The sequence below is a fragment of the Oratosquilla oratoria genome, chromosome 19 (genome assembly GCF_046742065.1).
Source record: "Oratosquilla oratoria isolate Oo_2021 chromosome 19, ASM4674206v1, whole genome shotgun sequence".
In the NCBI taxonomy this organism is placed as follows: Eukaryota; Metazoa; Arthropoda; class Malacostraca; order Stomatopoda; family Squillidae; genus Oratosquilla; species Oratosquilla oratoria.
The window spans coordinates 19,865,069-19,886,418 of NC_134795.1; the positions used below are offsets into that span (position 1 = coordinate 19,865,069).

At 41.5% G+C, this 21,350-nt stretch overlaps 2 protein-coding genes across 2 annotated transcripts in view; both read left to right on the plus strand.

Moving 5' to 3' along the window:
- The window catches only part of LOC143035774 (glutamate receptor ionotropic, kainate 2-like), a 76,247-nt gene extending 71,844 nt beyond the window's left edge, over positions 1-4,403 (plus strand). Inside the window, exon 19 of the mRNA XM_076202718.1 lies at positions 2,730-4,403. Coding sequence (XP_076058833.1) covers positions 2,730-2,867 — 138 coding nt within the window. The 3' untranslated portion in view covers positions 2,868-4,403. The remainder of the gene's footprint in view (positions 1-2,729) is intronic.
- A 1,642-nt stretch (positions 4,404-6,045) lies between these two features.
- On the plus strand, positions 6,046-15,619 carry LOC143035562 (uncharacterized). Its single transcript, XM_076202430.1, has 5 exons — positions 6,046-6,085; positions 10,698-10,762; positions 11,795-11,860; positions 12,666-12,886; positions 14,634-15,619. The coding sequence occupies exons 1-5, from the start codon at positions 6,046-6,048 to the stop codon at positions 14,869-14,871; spliced, it is 630 nt and encodes a 209-aa protein (XP_076058545.1). The 3' UTR covers positions 14,872-15,619.
- Positions 15,620-21,350: the final 5,731 nt, after the last annotated feature.

Sequence of the window (21,350 nt, forward strand, 5' to 3'; positions counted from 1 at the left end):
GGTACCATGTTCTTCAACCTGTACACAAGATACACCCCGGCGCTGCAGATTCTCCTTCACATCGTCTAGCCACCTGTTCCTTCGTCTTCCGAGAGGTCTCCTTGTCAGTGGCGTCCACTCAATGACTTCCGCTGGTCTCTTTACGGGGTCCATTCTTCTAACATGGCCAAACCATCTCAGTTGGTTTCCGTTGACTATAATACTGATGTCTCCAATAATACTGATGTCTCCAATAATATTGATTTCTCCAATCTCGTCTGGTCGCCTCGTGACCCCATAAATCGATATTAGAGCCCTTATCTCAGTTGCCTGGGTCTTTGATCTAGTTCTCGTAGTTGCTGTCTATGCTTCTCCCCCGTACAGGAGTATGGATTGAAGGATGGTTTTGTTGATAGTTACCTTAACCTTCTTGGTATGAAGATACTCTTCAAAAGTGGGTAGAGGAGGCTGTTTTTTTTCTAAATATTTTTTAATGCGTACAGTAAGTTCGTGACCAATCCTACCCTCTTGGTTGATTTATGCACCCAAGTATTTAATTGACCCTATTTGTTTCACAGCACATTCACTAATAGTTATATTAAGAGTGACTTTTTTTTTTTAGACTGTCATTACTTCTGATTTTACCGGACTGATCTTCATCCCATGAACCAAGAGTGTTACATTCCATTCCTCCGTAATATCTTGCAATCTCTTATCCACTGTCTCAACTAGTAACGGAGTCCATGTTGAACCTTGTCTAAGACCACTGTTTATGTCGAACCAGTTGCTGCTTCTGTGAGTTGATCTTACAGTGCTTCTGCAAAGATGGCCTACGACCTTGTGTGTTTTCTAGATCTTGGTAAAATTCCGCTTTCTCATTCACGAGTCTACCTTGTTGAGGCGCATAAGCTTGCACAACAGCATGTTTACCATTTGTTCCCGAATCAAATACAATACTGACTATTCTTTCACTTGTAAATTCAACGTGGGAGATCGATCTGGTCAAAGGAGGGGTAGCAAGATAGTCCACGCCCTTTTTAGCATTCTGTGCACTTCCTTTGCAAATAAGTTCGAAATCGTGTTGTATCTTACGTCTGTTTTTACCGTTTGTTCTTGTTTCACTCGGTCCTATGATATCAATGTCTTTCTCCTCCATGTAAGTGACAACGTCCTCTTCCAAAATACCAATGTTCAGTATTGTGACCTTCAGATTTTTCCTACAATTATTCGACCGGTGGGCATAGCCAGGGTCACTTGTCAAGATCCGTTCATTCTGAGGCTCATCAACGTCATCACGAACAAGGGTTACACAGGTAAAGCGGCTTGCTAGGCCTGTCTTTTCCTGACCAGAGACCCGTTGGCATTACCCAGGGGCCACGTCTGGGACGTGGAGTTGGAATTTTGTAGATTTGTTGTTTGTGATCTACATGAGTTTGGTGAGACAAACGAGGTGACGGTTTGTTGGCTTTAATGTCCTCGTCTAGAATCGTGCTACATTCTCCGGAGCAACTCTGAGGAGAACTCAGACAGTTGCCAAATTCTATTTACAGGCACATAGTGGCTATTGCCACTACACTTTGCTATAATAATCTATTTTCTCCTATTTCTACAGTCTACAATCCTATTGCTACAATGTACAATGCATGGACTGAGTATGGACACTCAGCATTCATGCATGGGTCCATATTTACAAAGGGAGTGCATAAAGAAATATAATTTTGACGTATGCTGATCATGCAGTTTGGCAAACGTTTGATGCAGGTGTCCCGGCCGCTTGGGCCAGATGTCCGGGTGAGGTCAGAAGCGCTTGATCTCTATGACCACTGTCAGGTCCGACAACAATGGTGGGTCCCTTGGAAGTTGTCTGAAGACGTCTGGTGTTTCATCCTGCACCAAATGCGTGCGTGCGCGCGTCTGCGCACTAGACATCTAAAGAAATAAATATTCCCTTCGATCATCTTGCAACAATCTACCCTTCACACACACACACATACACACACACACACACACACACACACACACACACACACACACACACACACACACACACACACACACACACACACACACACACACACACACACACACACACACACACACACACACACACACACACACACACACACACACACACACACACACACACACACACACACACACACACACACACACATATATATATATATATATATATATATATATGCGTGTGTGTGTGTGTGTGTGTGTAATGTATATATAAATATATATATATATATATATATATATATATTCCAATTAATACAAAATATGTTTATATTTTTCAAATCTATGCATATAATCATCTATACTTTTCCTATTTTTCTATTTTTTTCTTATAATACGCTCGAAAACCACATGTACCAGTACACATAAATTTTATAATTCTATCTTACGACGCACACATATCTAACACGATAGAGCGTTCTAAATCTTCTTAAGGAATTGAAATAGATAAAAGAAATAACACAATAGAACGTTTCAAGTCCGTTCTTATTTAAAAAAAATAAAATAAAAGAATAAAAAATAAACGAAAATGGATTATCCTTCGGGGTGGTAAACAAATGGAATAGACTTAGTAGCCATGTACCGCATTCTGAAACAATGTTTTATTTTAAGAGAGGATTAGATAACTTTATGGATGGGGATGGCAGGTTGTAAGGTGACATGGAACTGCTTAGTGTAGGCCTTTGGTCTCTTGCCATCTTCTCCATTCTTTTGTTTTTCCATCACAGGATTCCTTCTGGCACGAACTATGGAAGGAAATCAGCTTCATCCTCAACTGCTCCGAAAACTCAAAACCGGTCAGGAAGAAGCCCAGCATTCCAGAATGCGATACCATGTATCTCCCTCCAAACCATTATCGAGGGTGATCGCCTACTCAAAGAGATATTTTGAGTGTAAGGAACTTCTTACCTCCTCCTCAAGGAGAGCTTTGAGTCTAAGGACCTTTTTACCTTGTACTCAAGTAAATACTTTGAGTGTAAGGACCTTCTTGCTCGAGAAGGAGGGAGAGGGAAGGGGAGAGGGAAGGGAGGAGAAGGAGGGAGAGAGGGAGAGTGAAGGAGAGAGGGAAGAGAGAAGAGAGGGGAAGCGGGAGCGAGGAGAAGAAGGGAAAGAGAGAAGAGAAAGAGAGAAAGGAAAGAGAGAAGGGGGACGTACATCCCCAAAGGCACCTTCACAATGTCACCACCTTGTAGACTGGCATTCGGTTCTCGGACCGAGGCTTAGATATCGAGGATTTTATTTTCCTGTTTGGTGGTTGACGCTTGATGCTGTGGAGTTCTTGTTACTTTGGGTAACTATTGGGTAACTCTTGGGTAACTGGTGATCTGTTTTTTAGACAATTGGTGTTGTTCTGAGGAAAGACGAAAATGGACACCCAGAGCAGTTACGGAGTTCAAAGTAAGCATGACGTCACAAGAGCACGACTCACACAAAAATAGATAAATAGATAAATAAGATAATAATAATAATAATAATAATAATAATAATAATAATAATAATAATAATAATAATAATAATAATAATAATAATAATAATAATAATAATAATAATAATAATAATAGTAATAATAATAATAGTAATAATAATAATAATAATAACAATAACAATAATAACAATAATAATAATAATAATGATAATAATAATAATAATAATAATAATAATAATAATAATAATAATAATAATAATAATAATGATAATAATAATAATAATAATAATAATAATAATAATAATAATAATAATTAATAATAATAATAATAAAAATAATAACAACAACAACAACAACAACAACAACAGTGCCACCCAGTACGGAAGGCGTTAAAGTAACTTCCTTAAAGTAAAAAGAAATCAATTTAGGGATCTTTGCATCAAATTACCGTTTTGTTTTTATTTTGGCTCTTGTCGGTGATTCTGTAGGTTAACCTCCTCCAGGCTGTCATTTATTTATCTATTTATTTATTTATTTATCATTTATTTATCTATTTATTTATTTATTTATCATTTATTTATCTATTTATCTATCTATTTATATATTTTTGTTGTTCTTGTGACGTCACTGCTGACGTCATCGGAAGGGTGTTGGTCTCGCATTCGCTTAGTTGTGGGTTCGAGTCCCGCGCACCTCTCCGATTTCTAGATTCATTTAGAGTAGATGAAGTCGGCAGGCGGCAGCCAGGATAAAATGTATCAAGTGCACCAGTGTAGTTATGTATAATTCCTGTTTAGTGTGTTAGATTTGGTGATTCCTTATTATATATTTAATTCAGGTTTTCGTCTTGGGATTTTTAAGTCTTTTAAAAGAAACTCTCGTACTCTTCCTTCTCTTCCTCCGCCAGCCCCTGCTTGCAGGCCCTGTTCACACTAGCGGTCTGAACCGTGCGGAAACCGCGGCGGTACTGCAGTGTGTGTGACCACTTCCATTGACTTACAGAGTAATTGAATCCCTGCGGCTCAAACCGCTAGTGTGAACAAGGCCTCACTCTCAGTGGGATTAAGAAAGAAAATATCTGAACTTTAAATTCCGATTGTACGTTGTGTTTCTGTTTCGTTGCGAGAATGCTTCTTTTAGGGGTTGGGGAGACGGTCCCCCCCCCCTCACCCAGACCCTTCCACCCCCCCACTTCCACTCCCGATTAACCCCCCCCCCAAACCATGGGGTTTGCCACATACGTATAATTATATATATATATATATATATATATATATATATATATATACATATATATATATAAAGCTGGCTATGGTCTTTGTTCCAATGTATTACTAATTATATGTTGTAAATTACAATTATAATTGCGAATAATTATATATAGATATAATTGATAACTATAAAATGAATAACAAAAATATGAAATGAATTATAAGATTATAAAATTAGTTATAGAAAATAATTATAGAAAAATAATAATAACAGTAAATCTTCAAGTCACTTGTTTCAGTGACGTGTATCTGTTAATTCATTCCGACCAATGTCGCCGGGGGATTCTAGTCACCCGAAGAAATCCCCTCCCTTTACCCCATTAACCCCCACCCCCTTTACCTGAATAAAGTCGCTTGGTTTTAGCAAAAAAAAAAAAAAAAAAATCACAACAATGTGGAGGCTCAGACTCCGTTTTCTGAGGTCCTAAATGTGACGTCAGGTACGTGACGTCATATATATATTGTGTCCTATATACTTGTGACGTAACACCTAGGATATACTTCTTATGTCTGACACGTGATGTCATAATGTGATATCACGCATTGTTTTCTTTTTCGTTCTGTGATATAGTTAGAACGATCTTTCGTTACTTTTTCTGTAGACTAAAGAAATATATGCTTCCTATGGTCGTTTTCTTTCTTTCCTGAAGGGTTACAAAACGAGCCCCATAACAATCCAGCACCAGATTAGCCCTTTCAGTCACTACTCAAGCCCAATGTAGCCCCAGCTCAACTCTGTCAAGTTTGGTTAGAATCTCTATGTACTAGTTGTCTCAACACGAGTACTAGTACTCTCAGTATTGGTACATTCCTGTTACTGGTACTCTCACTCCTGGTATTACTGGTACTGGTATTATTGGTACTGGTTCTTTCTACACTAGTTATCTTGCTACTGGCAGTCAAAGGACTGGTCAATTACTGGTACTCTCAGTTGTGGTAACCACTACGGTACTTTGAGTAATTATATGCCGCAACTAATTTTCTTTATTACTGTTTTTTTCTTTAATTCCTTTTTGCTAGTACCATCTCTCACAACCTAAAAGCTACTAAAACAAATAAATAAATACATTTATAAACAAATAGATAGTCCACCGGAGCTGTGTCGTCGCCCATCACCTACGGGATGCCATACGCAAGTACTCGGGAGTTATTCTTGAAACACTTTTCTATAGTTTCCTTGTCGGATTTTCCTCTAAATGTTAAACAGAGTCCGTCCCATGATTATTTTACCCTATTTCCTTCCCTGAACAGGATTCGCCTAACGGCCATAGGGGTGGGGTTGGGGGCACCATATAATGTATATATATATATATATATATGGTATGAACACCTCAGTTCTTGGTACACATGCGCCCAAGAAAAGTTGCTCGTGAGTCAACCAAACAAGGTTAGTGTCTGGATTAGATTGTCTGGTTTAGTTAAGATAAAGGCTATGTGGGTATCTTAGCGAAAGATTGCACATGTATTTCGTCGAAGGTAATTTACCAACACTTCAAGTTTTGAGGACAGTATTTTGCAATGGGAACAACACTCAACAGCTCCTGTTTTCCTCGCTGCAGAGGCACTGTTCCCGACACTTTTTCCTGATCTATAATCAATGTATCCTATACATCCTTTGATGTTATTGTATCAATGCAATTTGATGTATAATACGTAATTTATTTAAAAATTAACTACTGTATATGGAATCGCACCACATAACCAACATAATTCCTATACACATCTTGGGTGAGTAGGTTATGCTTGTGCCCAAAGCTTGCATTGGGAAGTGCGGGTCCCAATTAGATAACTGGCAGCGGCGCCTTTACAAAAAATCGAAGTTGATTTTTATTTCCTTTTTAAATCACCTACATGTCTAAATGACGCCTCGCTAGTTTCTAAGTGTAAGATCTTGTATTTATTTCCACCTGCAAAATCAATTATCCTATAAGGACCTGAGCACCTCGGTGAAAGTTCATTATAAATTGTATGTAATTTGACCGTGACTAAATCTCCTATTTGTAATTCTATTTTATGTGCTATTTTGTGTTGTTTCTTTCTCATTTCTTGTGTATACTCTTTCATGTGTTCTCTAACTGTTTGATGTATAGCTTGAAATGTATGTATCCTATTTGAGATGTAATCATCAATATTATACACAGGTTTTTGTTCTGCAATTAATATTTCATATGGGAGAATTTTGTCTTCCCCCAAAATAACAAAACAGGGTGTTTCTCCTGTCTTTGTATTAATTTGGTTGCTTAGGCTATGCTTAACACAAGGAATCCAAGTATCCCAAGTTATATTATGTGGGCTTATCAAACCTCTTAGGCATTTAATAATTTCCTAATTTAACCTCTCTACAACTCCATTGCTCTGAGAATGATTCACTAGTATATTTACTTTATGAATCTTAACCAACATAATTCTTCCAAAATTTTGTTATTAAATTCAGTACCATTGTCTGAAACTGAGATCTTAGGGGTAGTGAAATTACAGATTATCTGATCATAGATTACTGAAGCAATTGTTTTAGCCCTCTTATTTGGTATGGGTTATGAAATACAAAATCTTGAAAGATAATCAATAGCAACAAATAGATATTTATATCTATTTTCAGACATCAGTGCTGTTGGCACAATCACTCCTTCATACAGTCTCCTCTTAGCATCCATTCCCAAATTTGGTGGAGGGGTGTGGAGTGTTTTCAGGGATGGAATGGGTGGGAATGATTTTATGCCTTTTCCTTTTTGGCTACCTCCCTAGTAAGGGGGAAAAAGCCTTGGTATATGTATGTATGTATGCTACTAATAAGAACACAGGTACGTGTGTTCACTTATGCAAAGTAGACCACTTGGAAAAAGGAAACTAACGAAGCAGAGCGCTTTCGTATATTACATCTTCAGTGCGTATGTATGTATGTATAGTATTTTCAGACATAGGATATTCCAGTGTATCTATGTGAACTCTCTCCCAAGGTTTCTGCGGGATGGGATATGATAACATAGGAGCAAGTTTAGGTGTATTTCTTTTCATCTTAGCACATTTCAAACAATTTTCTATACATATCTTTCTTCATACCTGGCCAAAAGTATTTGAGTTGTGCTTGTCTATAAGTTTTATCCTTTCCTGAATGTGAACTACAATCACTATCATGAAGTAACTTTAATACCTCTTGTAGAAGAGTTTGTGGAATTACCAACTGATTCACTGGGCCCCTAGAAATACCCCTCCCACTTACAACTGTTTTTCTATACAAAAGTCCATTGCTCAAATGAAATTCCTCTATCTTATACCCTTTTGGTAGTTTTGGAGGATTACCTCTTGGGTTCATCAAATTCTGGGCTACTTTTTTCCAAGTCTTATCTTTTCTTTGTTCCCTTATTATCATTTCCTCATCTAATGTTACTAGTTCATCTATACTACAGATGAAATTGATCAACCCTGACGTTGGTTGGCTAATATTTCTAGATAGTGCATCTGCTGCAACATTCTTTCTACCTGGAATATATTCAAACTTAACCTCATAACACTGAAGTGTAGTAAACCACCTGGCTAATCTGCCCCTAAGATTCTTATGCTTAAATAAGTTCTGAATAGCTGTATGATCAGTCCACACTCTGATTGGATATCCCAGTATCATATCTCTAAAACCTTCCAATGAATATATCATTGATAAGGTTTCTCTTTCTGTTATAGAGTAATTTCTCTCTGCATTATTACAAAGGGTAGATGTGTAAGCTATCGGTTTCAACGTTCCAGTTCTCTCTTGCATCAGTATGCCTCCTAACTCTATGTTAGACGCATCAGTACAAAGAATGAACTTATCACAATCAGGAAATATGAGAACTGGAGAACTAGTAAATTTATCTTTCAACTTGTCAAAAGTTTGCTGTTATGCAGGTCCCCAAGTGAATTTTGAATCTTTCCTCAACAAAAAACTTAAAGGATTAGCTATGCATACATACATACATATACCAAGGCTTCTTCCCCCTTACAAGGGAGGTAGCCAAAAAAGGAAAGTCATAAAATCATTTCCATTACCAAAGAGAAGGCTATGCATACCCCTGGATAAATTTCCTATAACATCCTGTCAGTCCCAAGAAACTTCTAACATTTTCTACATTGTTCGGAACTGGATAGTTCTTTACTGTTTCTACCTTTGAATTCACTGTACTAAGTCCATGCCTGTCTATTCTATGCCCCAGATAAATAACACTGTCCAGCAAAAACTCATATTTTTCAAGTTTCACTTTCAATCCTGCTTTAACTAGTCCTGAGAATACCAAATCTAATTTCTTAAAGTGCTCAGATGCTGTTTGGGAGACTATTGAAATATCATCTAGAAATACACTGGTAGTGTTTCCTAACAACCCATCTAGAACTGTATTTATTAATCTTATGTAAGTTAATGGACTATTACATAACCCAAATGACATTCGTTTGAACGAATAGTGTCCCGTTGGTATAGAAAAGGATATGAATTCTCGTGAGTCTTCATGCAACTTGATCTGCTGGAACGAAGATTTGATATCTATAGTGTTAAAATGCATATTCTCAGTTCCCAAATTCCTAAGTATTTCTCCAATTACCGGTAACGGTAATTTATCGGGTACAGTCTATCTATTCAATTCCCTATAATCAATAACTGGACACATGGATCTGCCTTTGGCGCCAGAATCAAAGGGAAATTCCATTCACTTTTACTATGTTCAATGATATCCTGCGATAACATTTTAGTGATCAATTTATCTATAATTGCTAGTTTGTAATGTGGTAATCTATAGGCAGGTATATAGATAGGTTGAGTCCCTGGTTTTAATTTGATCTGATATTTTTAAACAGTTGTTTTGCCCAAGGCGTCCCCCGGCAAGGCAATTGATTTATTGTGCTTCAAGAGCAATGCTACTAAGCTTTCATCCAACTCAGGATAACTAGTGGGTTCTACTTGATTCTTGTATTTCTCTCCCAATTTTGTTTCTTCCTGAATTGAACAGATTGATGAAATTCGTGATTCCACCCCCTCAGTACTCTCATTTAATTTCTTACTGGGTTTTGTACAAACTTGAAAACATCCTATTTGTATACCTTTTCTTTAGACTGTCTTTATTCAAAGTATTAATCATTAATATTTCTACCATGTTCTTGTTTGTCTTATAAATCCTTGAGTCCAATTCCAAACCTTTTATCCTAATTTATTCTAGGATGGTTAAAATTTCAGAGTCTACAGTGAGTCCTTTCAACTGCACCTCTACCCTATTAATTGTCAACTTTATTACGCCACCTTCCACAATTAGCAAAGCTTCTTTTGTAGTTGATGAATGAGTAATTTCTGGGATTTCTTGAACATCTGAGTTGGATTCACTATTTGAGACTTTATTTTCTGTTTGTCTGGACCCCTCTGCCCCGCTATCATCCAGTCTAACATTGTTACCTTCCCTATCTATTTCAAGGGATTCTCTTATTACTCATTTTGGCTCTAAGTCTGGTTGATTTAAAAGTGTGATTAAATGTGATTTCACTAAGATCCCTAACTTAGCAGCACATATTATCATACTCTCTTTTCTCATAGTTGCAAATCCTATCAATAAATCTCCTAAGAAAACAGATTCTTCTACAACTATCACTGGAATATGTAAATGTTCATTTCATATAAGATGACCTCTAATTCAACCTAACTTCCAGTTACTCTTTGTAATGAATAATGGATTGGTTCCAAGAATTTCACTCCTAGCTTCATTAGGTTTAAAACTTTGCTAGTTATAGATTAACTGCAGATCATTTATCATTAAATATTTGAATAAGTTTATTGAACAATCTACCCACAATGAGAAGTCCTACAGAAGTCCCTCCAATTGTTATAGTCAGTTTATAATTGTCTTTGATGTTGGTGTTTTCTTTCACCCTTCTATCACTCTTGTCCCTAACACAATAACATGTATTTGTATTTCTATGGTTAGCCCTGTAGTGTTGTTTTTTTCTGTGTCTGGGTGTTTTTCCTCTTGTTTCTGGATGAATAGAAAATTTGGCATTGTTCTACAATCCTGTGTTCTACATCCTATTCTCTGATGAGGCAAACAGAAAGGTGGGTTTCTACAATGATATTCATCACGACCCTCATATTTGCAGTTTCTACAAATAATTTCATAATAACTCTTGTGCTTTATGGCACCATTTATTACAATTGTAAAATTCAATTCTAGAATTCATTGATGTGCTTCTAACTCTATGTTCAGATCCTCTGTTCCTACTTTCTCTCTGTTGTTGCCTTCCCACTGTCATTACATATGGACTAATTGCTTTATTTTTACTATAACCTTGAAGAAGGTAAGCTATCTCCCCAAAGTTTAATGTTTGTTTGAGATATTTATATAGCTTTTCTGCAGTTATGTCATCAAACTTATATATTTATAATGCAAATGGTATTAACTTAGTAACCTGAGAAACTTTTATTTTGTCCCGTAGTCATATCTTCAGTGTTTTTAAAGTCGATTTGAATCGATTGCCTTCTATGTAGTCGTCCTCACACGTAAGGCGCGTACCTCACACGAACGTCAACCTCGTCTTCCTAGTAGTCCCCTTGTTTACTAGCTCGTCGTCCTAGTAGTCCCCTCGTTCGCTAGCCCGCCGTCCCTCTCGGAGTCCTCTCGTTCACTGTTCCTTGTAGTCGCCCCCTCGTAGTCAGCGTGCGCGTGGTTGTGTACACTGCGTGGTTGTGTGTACTGCGTATTTCTGTAGGTTGGTGTACCCGTACACTCGTAGCCGTATCTTGCACTAAGTTCTTTAGATGTAGTATTTTGCACTAATTTCAATCACCAATCTCTTCGTTAGTGGCGTTGCGTTTCATTCGTTTCGTCCTTAGCTTCCCGCCACTTCGGTCGCCTGTCACCGCCCTGTTGTCGTCTCTATGTGCTGTCTTTCTTTCGTGCTTTTACTTTTTACTCTCCTCTTTACTCTACACCGTCTTTGTTACGTATGATTAGTCACTCACTATTTTCATCTGTAGGCCCTTTGTAGGCCCCATGCCTCAGATCATCCGACTTTGTCAAGTTCCACTTGGTATATGTATAGGGGAGGGGTATATAAACGGTTGATATATTTCCTTGGTTTTCTTCAGGAATTCTTTTACAATGTGATTCTCTTAGGTACACCAGAGGACTCCCGTCGGGAATACTCAATTTGGGTACTAGATTAGTTCTGCAATGACGTCATGATTTCTTTAGTCCAATGATCTTTAATTTTATATTCAAGAACCTCCCCTAAGGTCGTGATCTTGCAATCATGAAGCAATTAAGTTTCAGTTTACATATTGTTACATCAGCATAAAAATGAACATTATACAATAATGAAATCAGGTCCCCGGCGACTGTTTGTAAATATTAGACAGAGAGCGAGCTTGTGCAACTCCTTCGATTATGAACTGTTGTTTACCAAATACCCAACTCATAAAAATTAAATTCTCGCCACCTACCCCTCTACCTCATTTGTCTACCTACATTTACCAGCCTTCTACACTCTCCTCGCAAATACCTCCCTTGTAAGGGGGAAAAAGCCTTGGTATATGTATGTATGTATATATATATATATATATATATATATATATATATATATATGTATATATATATATATATATATATATATGTATATATATATATATATATATATATATATATATGTGTGTGTGTGTGTGTGTGTGTGTGTGTGTGTGTGTGTGTGTGTGTGTGTGTGTGTGTGTGTGTGTGTGTGTGTGTGTGTGTGTGTGTGTGTGTGTGTGTGTATGTGTGTGTATGTATGTATATGGTAATTATATATTATTATTTGATCACTGTGAACGTAACATTGTTTTTGGTCAATGGTAACTGACGACTTGTGTGCGCCTCTGTTATATCTCCATGAAGATTGTTTTGGAGATTTGACATCATCGGAGCTCATAATACAAATAATGATAAAAGGATGAACAAAAGCTATACCATTTTTTTTTTTTTCAGAAAATGAAGTTCAAACTCCTCATCTTGGGTCTTATGGTGGCTTCGGCCGTAGGCTCTGCTCCAAACGAGAAGAATGGCAAGTTTTTTGCGGCTGTCAGTAGCAAGTTCACACAATCTGTGATTACGACCTTAACCACTTCCATGGTGACTACTTGCCTCTCCGTCATCGATACCCCAACTTGCACCGGCCGGAGAAGAAGAGCAGCCTTCGCAGACATAGAGTGAGTATTTCTTGTGGAATCATTCTTTCACAAATCTAAGGCTCGTATTCACACGTATCGACCCCTCACCGTGGGCCGTTCATGACACGACGTCGTGCTCTCAAATAACTATGGAGTGTCTGTGGACGCTTTCACACGTCGTGCCCACGACCATGTGAACTGGATGGGTGTGGGTGGGCGCCTTCTGACTTGGCTTCCCAACTCGCAAAGGGTAAGAAGCTTTTACTATGTAGACAGACAGAGTTTCTTGTGGAACTCGCAGACGCTAGGCGTTATTTGTTGCTACAGTTTTGTGACTGCAACTTAATGGTATTCCCCCCATCTAGGGGAGAATTTTAGTAAGCCACACTGAAATCTAGTGTATATCCTTCTTAGCCTTAACTAATCTTAGAGTAAGTAGGTTAACACTCGCTAATTATGAGTAGTTAGTAACCTTTGAACCTCGCTAAACTTGAGTATTTATCTCCTTCTAACTGTCGCTATAATGTAGCAAATATCTATAGTACTCTTCACTGGCATTTCCACGTCTATTATTTATTTATCTTTTTATATTTCTCTATGTTTATTCAAAGCATCACCTTTTCCCTACCAGCTGATAAGACGAAATACACAAAACTTCGTTTAAGAAAGAATGCCTTATGTAATTCAGTTTGTATACATGGTTAGAGCGTCGCTACTTCCGACGGAGGTCGAAGTGAGGGTAGTCCGAACCCCGCCGCCAACGAGTTGAACCAAGGGCGTGGTTCATTCAATGCCACGCTACAAAGTCCTTTGTAAGGGGTATCGTCCTAGCCTCCTGATAAGGGGAGTTCGCGACCTTAAACCAAATCACACACACACACACACACACACACACACACACACACACACACACACACACACACACACACACACACACACACACACACACACACACACACACACACACACACACACACACACAGTATATATGTATATAATTTTTTTCAACTAGAGCAGACCTATTTGTAAAATGTTCGTGACCGGGCTGAGACTCTGTCGCTAGGATGTTTCATTCACTACAATAGGATTCCTTGTACCAAACGTGATTTATGCCCTGAGGAAAGAAGACGCTCACAAAATCTGCCCGCGCATCATCATTCTCCCATGTTTACATATTTTCTATATTTTGGGGAGGAGCTCCAGGGATGTAGTGCCAATGTCATTGGTGCTGGATCCAGTGGCCCCATACCCCCTCTAAAAAAAAAAAAAAAAAAAAAAAAAGGAGGATTCGATTTTGCCACGAGAAAGGAGGTGGAATTGTTCAGACGAGTTGAAACGGTGTAAGGTGAAGGGACAATTTTGGCATGTGGCGGAGGGACACTGCGCCGAGGTCCTGAACTGTTGTCGTCCCTTGACGGATCTCTCTGTCTCTTTGGCGTGCCTCCTCCTCTGATGATGAAGTCAAGGTTGTCGTATTTAGACAGCAGGGCAGGACTCGTAGTAGTGGGTGGGTCTGACTTAGACACATCTAGGTTTGCAAAGGAAATAGACAAGAAGTGCTTTACCAACAGGTTGGTTAACGAATGGTATAGACTTAGTAAACATGTAGTGAGCCCTGAAACTATCAGTTGTTTTAAGAAAAGGTTAGATAGCTTTATGGATAGGGATGAAAGGTGGTTAGGGGCCATGGGCCTGTGGTAATAAACACGCAACTCCCTAGTGTAGACCCTATGGTCTCGTGCAGTCTCCTCCATTCTTATATATATTTTTTTCTCTCTAACCACAGAAACCTGGAAAAGGCGTGGGAGACCGGGGTTGACGACCTGGACGCGAGCCAGGATAAGGGTAACCTATCTGCCGTCGAGGAGGAAGAGACAAAAGACGACGCCGGGAAGATCTTCACCATTAACAGTACGATCTACTCGACATTAACCGTCTACACCACGTCCTTTTACGCAGGAACCGCTGTAACCGTCTCCGCCTTGTGCACCCTTGCTGCCCTCACTGCAGCCTGCACCGGATAGTTAACCAGCAACCGATAAATGGTAACCGATTACCGGAAACCGGTCTTCTTGGAGAAGCTAAGAAACCTTGGCTTGTTCACTAAGGACCCGCAGGATGCTTGTGAAATCCCAACGAGATAACAAAAGGTGAGGAGCCTAATACGACATGAGGCGCTGAGTAGCTGTGACCGAAGCCGTCACCTTTGCCCTATGTTGCGCTTGAAGGACTCTTGCTGGCAATCGGAGAGGAGTGCGGGACTCGAACCCACAACTAAGTAAATCAGAGACCAGCACGCTTCCGATATGATGCCACCAGTGCAGTGAAGCTCTTGGATTGGGTAGTAATAAACAAACAAATATATTTCTAAAAAAAAAGAAATAATGATAATAATAATGAACGCCAAGGGTAAGTGTATTTGCTCACCCCACTCCAAGATGAACAAAATCTCTTATATTCGCCTTGTTGCGGGTTCGAATCCCGCACTCCTCTCCGATTACGCCAGCACTGACTGTGTGACGGCGGCTTCGGCCACAGCTACTCAGCACCTCCAGGCGTAGGCTCCCCACCCTCAACGAAATTGTTCTCTCTTGAGGTAAAGTGGCAACTGCGGCGCCGGATTCTGTGGCCAAAATGACCTTTGACCTGGAACTTCGTGATTTGTTCTCGCTTACTCTCCTCTCGCTGTACTTGTTATTTTACGTATATTTTTGTTCATCAGGAATCTCACTTGTATATACACAAACTAGTTTTAATAAGATGAAAAGATGATCTATGTGTTTTATTTCATTCTGTGCTTGACTCCTGAGGTTTTGGTATCTCAAAGTTACGCCATACAATCACAAGTTACCGGTACGGGTGTGAGAGAGGGATTTTTTTCCTTAGAAATATGTTAAAAAACAATAAAATCAAACAAACAAAGAAGCTATTTCAAAAGACTAAACTTATAGGAGGACCATTGGCTCCTTGAGAGGGACACAAATATCAGTTCACCTTCCCTATCAGCGTTATCAACAGTAAATATATTCTTGTCCTTGCCCGAACTCAAACAATTGTGTTGTTAAATGCAATCGTGTATGATCGGCCATTGCTGAACCTGAATGTAGACACACCCGCAATTGGCCTCCTGCTATTTCGAAGAAATCATAGAAGATCCAGCGAGCTACAGTCTTCCAGCCTTAGCTGTGCCCAACAGTAAGCACCTGACGTCAGTCTTGTGGTATAAGTAGTTATGAGTGATGGAGGACTTGGTCAATATTTGCCATAAGAAAATCTATCTTTGGGCAAAAACTCCCTGTCCTCTGCCCGTACGCGTATGTGCAGTAATAGGAGTATGACGTGTCTTTACGTCATACCCACGTCACTGCACCCCCACAAGCACCAGTTGCCTACATTCCGCCATATTGCTGAGGCAACATGGCTTATTCTGGACCTGCCACACTCACCGATATTGATGCCGACCTCGCACTCAGTGACGGCGAGGACATCACTGAACAACATTGGCCTTCATTGCCAGTGCATGAAGATGTTGGTACCACACCTTGGCAGCCATTGCTCCATGCTATCTAGTCCACCACCACTACCACTGCCACTACTGCTACTACTGCCACCACTGCCATCACAGCCGCCACCGCAGCCCCCTTTCACAGTCGCCTCCACCGCCGCCACCCCCTAACATCCACCCAAACCCATACCACCGCCACCAAATGATCTACGGACCAGACTTCGAATATGAGCAAACCCTATTCCCCAGCATATAAGTCGTTCAGGCACGACAAGAACTTCCACTCCCACTCCAAATTCATCCATGTGGAAATGTCCCCGCTGTCACGAACCCAATGTAAATATATGGCACGGATGTACGAAGTGCGCTCAGGTGGCCACCTCCCAGACTGCATACGCGCCACCACCACCCCCTCAGTCGCACCCAAGAGCCGTCCCATCAATGACACCCTCAAAATTGCTTGACTCGCCACAAGTAATTGCCCTCCGTGAGGCCGTTGCCAACCTAGCGGCACATTGTAAGCCTCAGAGGATGTGACAACCGTGCTGTTGAGAGACCAGTTTCTGGACGCTCTGGGAAACCCTCAGCTGCAGATCTACGTGAAGGATCTACAAGAGGCGTTAGCTCGAGCTCTAGAGTTCGAGTCGTTTGTGAGCTCGAGTAACGCGAGAAGTGACATGAGTACAGGGACATCAATGTTACGTGCCAGAAGGAGCATCGCAAGGAAGGTGACAATCGGAAATGGTTCCCGTGAATTTACTGGTACCTGTTGGAAGTGCGGCAAGAAGGGACATAAGAAGAGGAAGTGTGCCGAGCAGTCTTGCTCTCATTCCTTAGAGAGAGGAAAGTACGTGTACGAGCCATACTGCTGGGGATGTGGGCAGCTGGGCCATTACTCTAACGAGTGCACGCAGATGAGGACCGGCAACAAGACGGCTTCGGCGGAAAACGACGCCAGGCCCCACTCCCGCAGAGATGCCGCGAATCTGTTCCTCAGGCTGTACAGGTGGAGGGCACAGTGGATGGTGAGCCCTGTAGACTCACCGTAGATTCAGGATCAGGGAAGACGTTCGTGAGGACCGACGTAATAGGGGGACGCCATCTCCCAATGGCGACAAAACAGTTGTGTGGAGTGACTGGCCACTGCACCAAACTTAGAGGGCCCGTAGAAGCAGTGATAGGGGTGGGCAATGTGTCTGCCTGCGTACGTGGCAGACATCGAAGACCCCTGTCTCTTAGGCCTCGATTACATGAAGAAGAGTGGTGCGCAGCTGGACTTCGAGGATATGAAAATGTGTACAGGGGACTCTGAAGTGCCATTGTTGGAAGACGAAGGGAGCGTAGAGGTAGTGACGACTGTCACAATAAGTGTACATCCTCTATCCGAGACAAGCGTGCAGTGCAAGCTAAGCCGCAAGATGAAGAAAGACGGCGGTCTTGTAGAATCTTCTCCCTCCCCTCAAATGCAAAAGGCTCTGATGGTAGGGCGCACGTTGGTACGACCAGGAGTAGACGAAGTGACAGTCCTTATAGCCAACCTGTCAGGACAGGAGCAGCACATATCGAAAGGGACTAAGGTGGGCGCATGTACAGAAGTAGAGCGGGTAAGATCAACTCGAAATGATGAGCGGACCCAGTGGGAGAATATGCCCGTCAGCTGTGACGTACCGACCTACCTACAGGACCTGCTGAAGCGAAATACTGGATGCCTTGATCATGCACAAGAAAGTAAGTTAGCTGTCATGCTATTCTCCTACGCGGATGTTTTCTCTGCTGGTGATGCAGATCTGGGGCGCACAGCTTTGGTGAAGCTCCACATCCGCACCAACGACAGCCCTCCAGTGAAACTCCCATCACGAAGAACAGCACCCGCAAAAAGGCAAGAGATGGAAGGGGCAGTGAACAAGCTCATCACGCAGGGAGTCGTGGAGAAATCTCAGAGCCCATGGTCTTCAGCTGTAGTCATTGTAAAAAAGAACGATGGTACTACCCGGTGCTGCGTCGACTACAGAGCGCTGAATGACTTAACGGTGAAGGACTCTTACCCATTGCCGCGTGTGGACGACACCATAGACGCGCTGGTTGGAGCTAGATGGTTCTCCACTCTGGACCTCAAGTCCGGATACCACCAGGTGGAAGTGACGGAAGAGGACAAGGGAAAGACGGCATTTTCTTATGGCATCTTATCCCGCGACTTTCACACGTCTCATGGAGCTCGTGTTGGATGGACTACAGTGGAGGACAGCGCTCGTCTACCTCGACGATGTGATCGTGTTCGGGGCTACGTTCGAAGAAGAACTGGAACGACTGAGAGAAGTGTTGCAGCGCTTCAGGGAAGCAAACCTGAAGCTCAGCCCAGAGAAGTGCATGTTGTTCCAACGTGAAGTGCAGTTATTAGGTCATATCGTCGGACAAGACGGAGTGAGGGCAGACCCGGAAAAGGTGACAGTGGTCAAGGACTGGCCAGTACCGCAGACAGTAAGGGAGGTACGAAGTTTCCTTGGTTTCTGTACGTACTACCGCAGGTTCGTGCAGGGATTTGCCACCATAGCTGCTCCACTCTACCAGCTGACTCGCAAGGGAGGAACATTCTGCTGGGATGAGGCATGCCAAATGGCTTTCGGGGAGCTGAAGGAAACCCTGATCGACGCCCCGGTGCTGCCTTATCCTGACCCCAACCGCCCGTACATCCTCGACTGCGACGCCAGTGCAGAGGGGATTGGAGCTGTGCTCTCTTAGGAGAAAGACGGTCAGGAGAGAGTGGTCGCCTATTACAGACAGAAGTTCAGCCCCACCCTCCCCGAAAGAAACTACTGTGTTACCAGGAAAGAACTGTTGGCGGTGGTGAAAAGCGTGGACTATTTCCACCCTTACTTGTATGGGGCAGAGTTCTTGGTGCGAACCGACCACGCGGCACTTCGCTGGTTGAAGAACCTGAAGAACCAAGAAGGGCAACTAGTGCGTTGGATTGGGAAGCTGGAGCAACATAACTACCGGATGGAACACCGGCCAGGATGGGTGCACAACAATACCGATAGCCTGAGTAGACTCCCATGCGCTCCGAATTGCGCACACTGCACTCGCCATGACCCCTTGGAAGTCTGTAGATGGACGGCTGTGCATGTTAGAGACACCGACATCCACCCGCGTTTGCAAAAGGCTCAGCGAAAGGACCCGGATGTTGGACCCGTGGTGGAGTGGCTGGAGTCATGACAATAGAAAACTTACTAACATTCTTTGAGATAGGTTTCTATCTTTCTCAACTCCCACCAAAGTGTTTAAAAGAGGCCTCAAAAAGGGAATTAAACACTAGAAATCCATTAACTTATACCTACATCCTAGATATCACCAACGCTTGCGATGCCCCCCTCTCCACCCACCACCATCTCCCTAGACTAAATAGCCTTCAGTCACAGCTGCCCCCTCCCACCAATCCAGGACAATCTTCTAACTGGTGTTCCTACCATTTGTCAAAAAGTCACAACACTGATCCCTAAGAAAGACGGAACCTTACGCCCTGTTGTGGACTTTAGAAAAGTCAACAATCTCACACAATCTGACCCACACCCCCTCCCCGCCATGCAAGATGTACTACAATGCATTGGCAACGGGAATACAGTATTTTCCACTATCGACCTTAAGTCTGCCTTCTGGCAAGTGGAATTAACAGATGAATCGAAACCCGTAACTGCATTCTCCACTGACAAAGGACATTATCATTTCGAACGTATGCCCTTTGGCCTTAAGAATGCCCCCTCAACCCAACAAAGGTTGATGACCCGCATTTTCAGTGACATGATAGGAGTCTCATTATTCGTCTACTTAGACGACCTCATAATCTATAGTCCCACACAAACTGACCACCTTCACACACTAGAAATTGTCCTAAAAAGACTCAAAAACACAGGATTGAAAGTCCAACTAGGAAAGTGTAAATTCCTACAGACGGAACTCACCTTCCTAGGCCATAAGGTAGATAGCCAAGGCATCCATACCACCACAGATAAAATAGATACAATAAACAATTTCCCAATACCCAGAAACGCTACTGAAACGAGAAGTTTCGTAGGGCTAGCATCATACTATAGACATTTCATCTACAATTTTGCACACATAGCTTCCCCCCTAACCAAATTCACAAGGAAAGGCGAACCATTTCAATGGTCAGAAACAGAACAACAAAGTTTCGACACACTGAAACACTCTCTGACCACAGCCCCTGTACTAGCCTTCCCTGACATGAAGAAAGAATTCTTTCTTTACACAGACGCCTCCTCTAAAGGAATAGGCGCAGTCCTACAACAGAAAGATGAAAATGGCAAAGAGTACCCCATAGCCTATGCAAGTAGAGTACTTAATAAGCCTGAAAGTAACTATTCAACTACACACAAAGAAGGCCTAGCCCTCATATGGGGTCTGAAACATTTTAAGTTTCTTATCCTAGGTTACAAGATAACCATATTCACTGATCACCAACCCCTAGTCTATCTCTTTAACTCAAAAGACTTACATGGGAGAGTTGCTAGATGGAAAGCAACTCTCCTTGATTACGATCCCAAGATCGTATACTTAGCTGGGAAAGCTAATATTGTGGCAGACTGCTTAAGCAGACAAACTCATATCACCCCTATAACCCAAACCACATGCATACCTATGCAAGAACTCAGAGATGAAACTGACAGAGACCCTATATGGTCCCCAATAAAACAACATCTCCTTTCACAAACCCCCTTACAGTCCCGACCACTTGTCCCTATAGAGGAACTCAAATTGGTCGACGGAATTATAAGGAGAACCACTAATACCAGAGATGTAACAATCATTCCCAGAGCCTAGTTCCCAAGGTCCTACACATATTACACGACAGTGCAATGGGAGGCCATTCAGGTAGAGATAAGACACTAAACACTGCTAGGCACTCATACTATTGGCAACATATGACAAAAGACATAACCACACACATAGGATTTTGTGTCACTTGCAACCAATTCAGAGGCC

Bases quoted from the DNA above. Each gene is read 5' to 3' on its own strand.
- LOC143035562 (XM_076202430.1), top strand. From the start codon at position 6,046: ATGCGCCCAAGAAAAGTTGCTCGTGAGTCAACCAAACAAG. The intron at 11,861-12,665 runs GTACTAGATTAG...TTTTTTTTTCAG, and splicing joins GTCGGGAATACTCAATTTGG to AAAATGAAGTTCAAACTCCT. The intron at 12,887-14,633 runs GTGAGTATTTCT...CTCTAACCACAG, and splicing joins GCAGCCTTCGCAGACATAGA to AAACCTGGAAAAGGCGTGGG.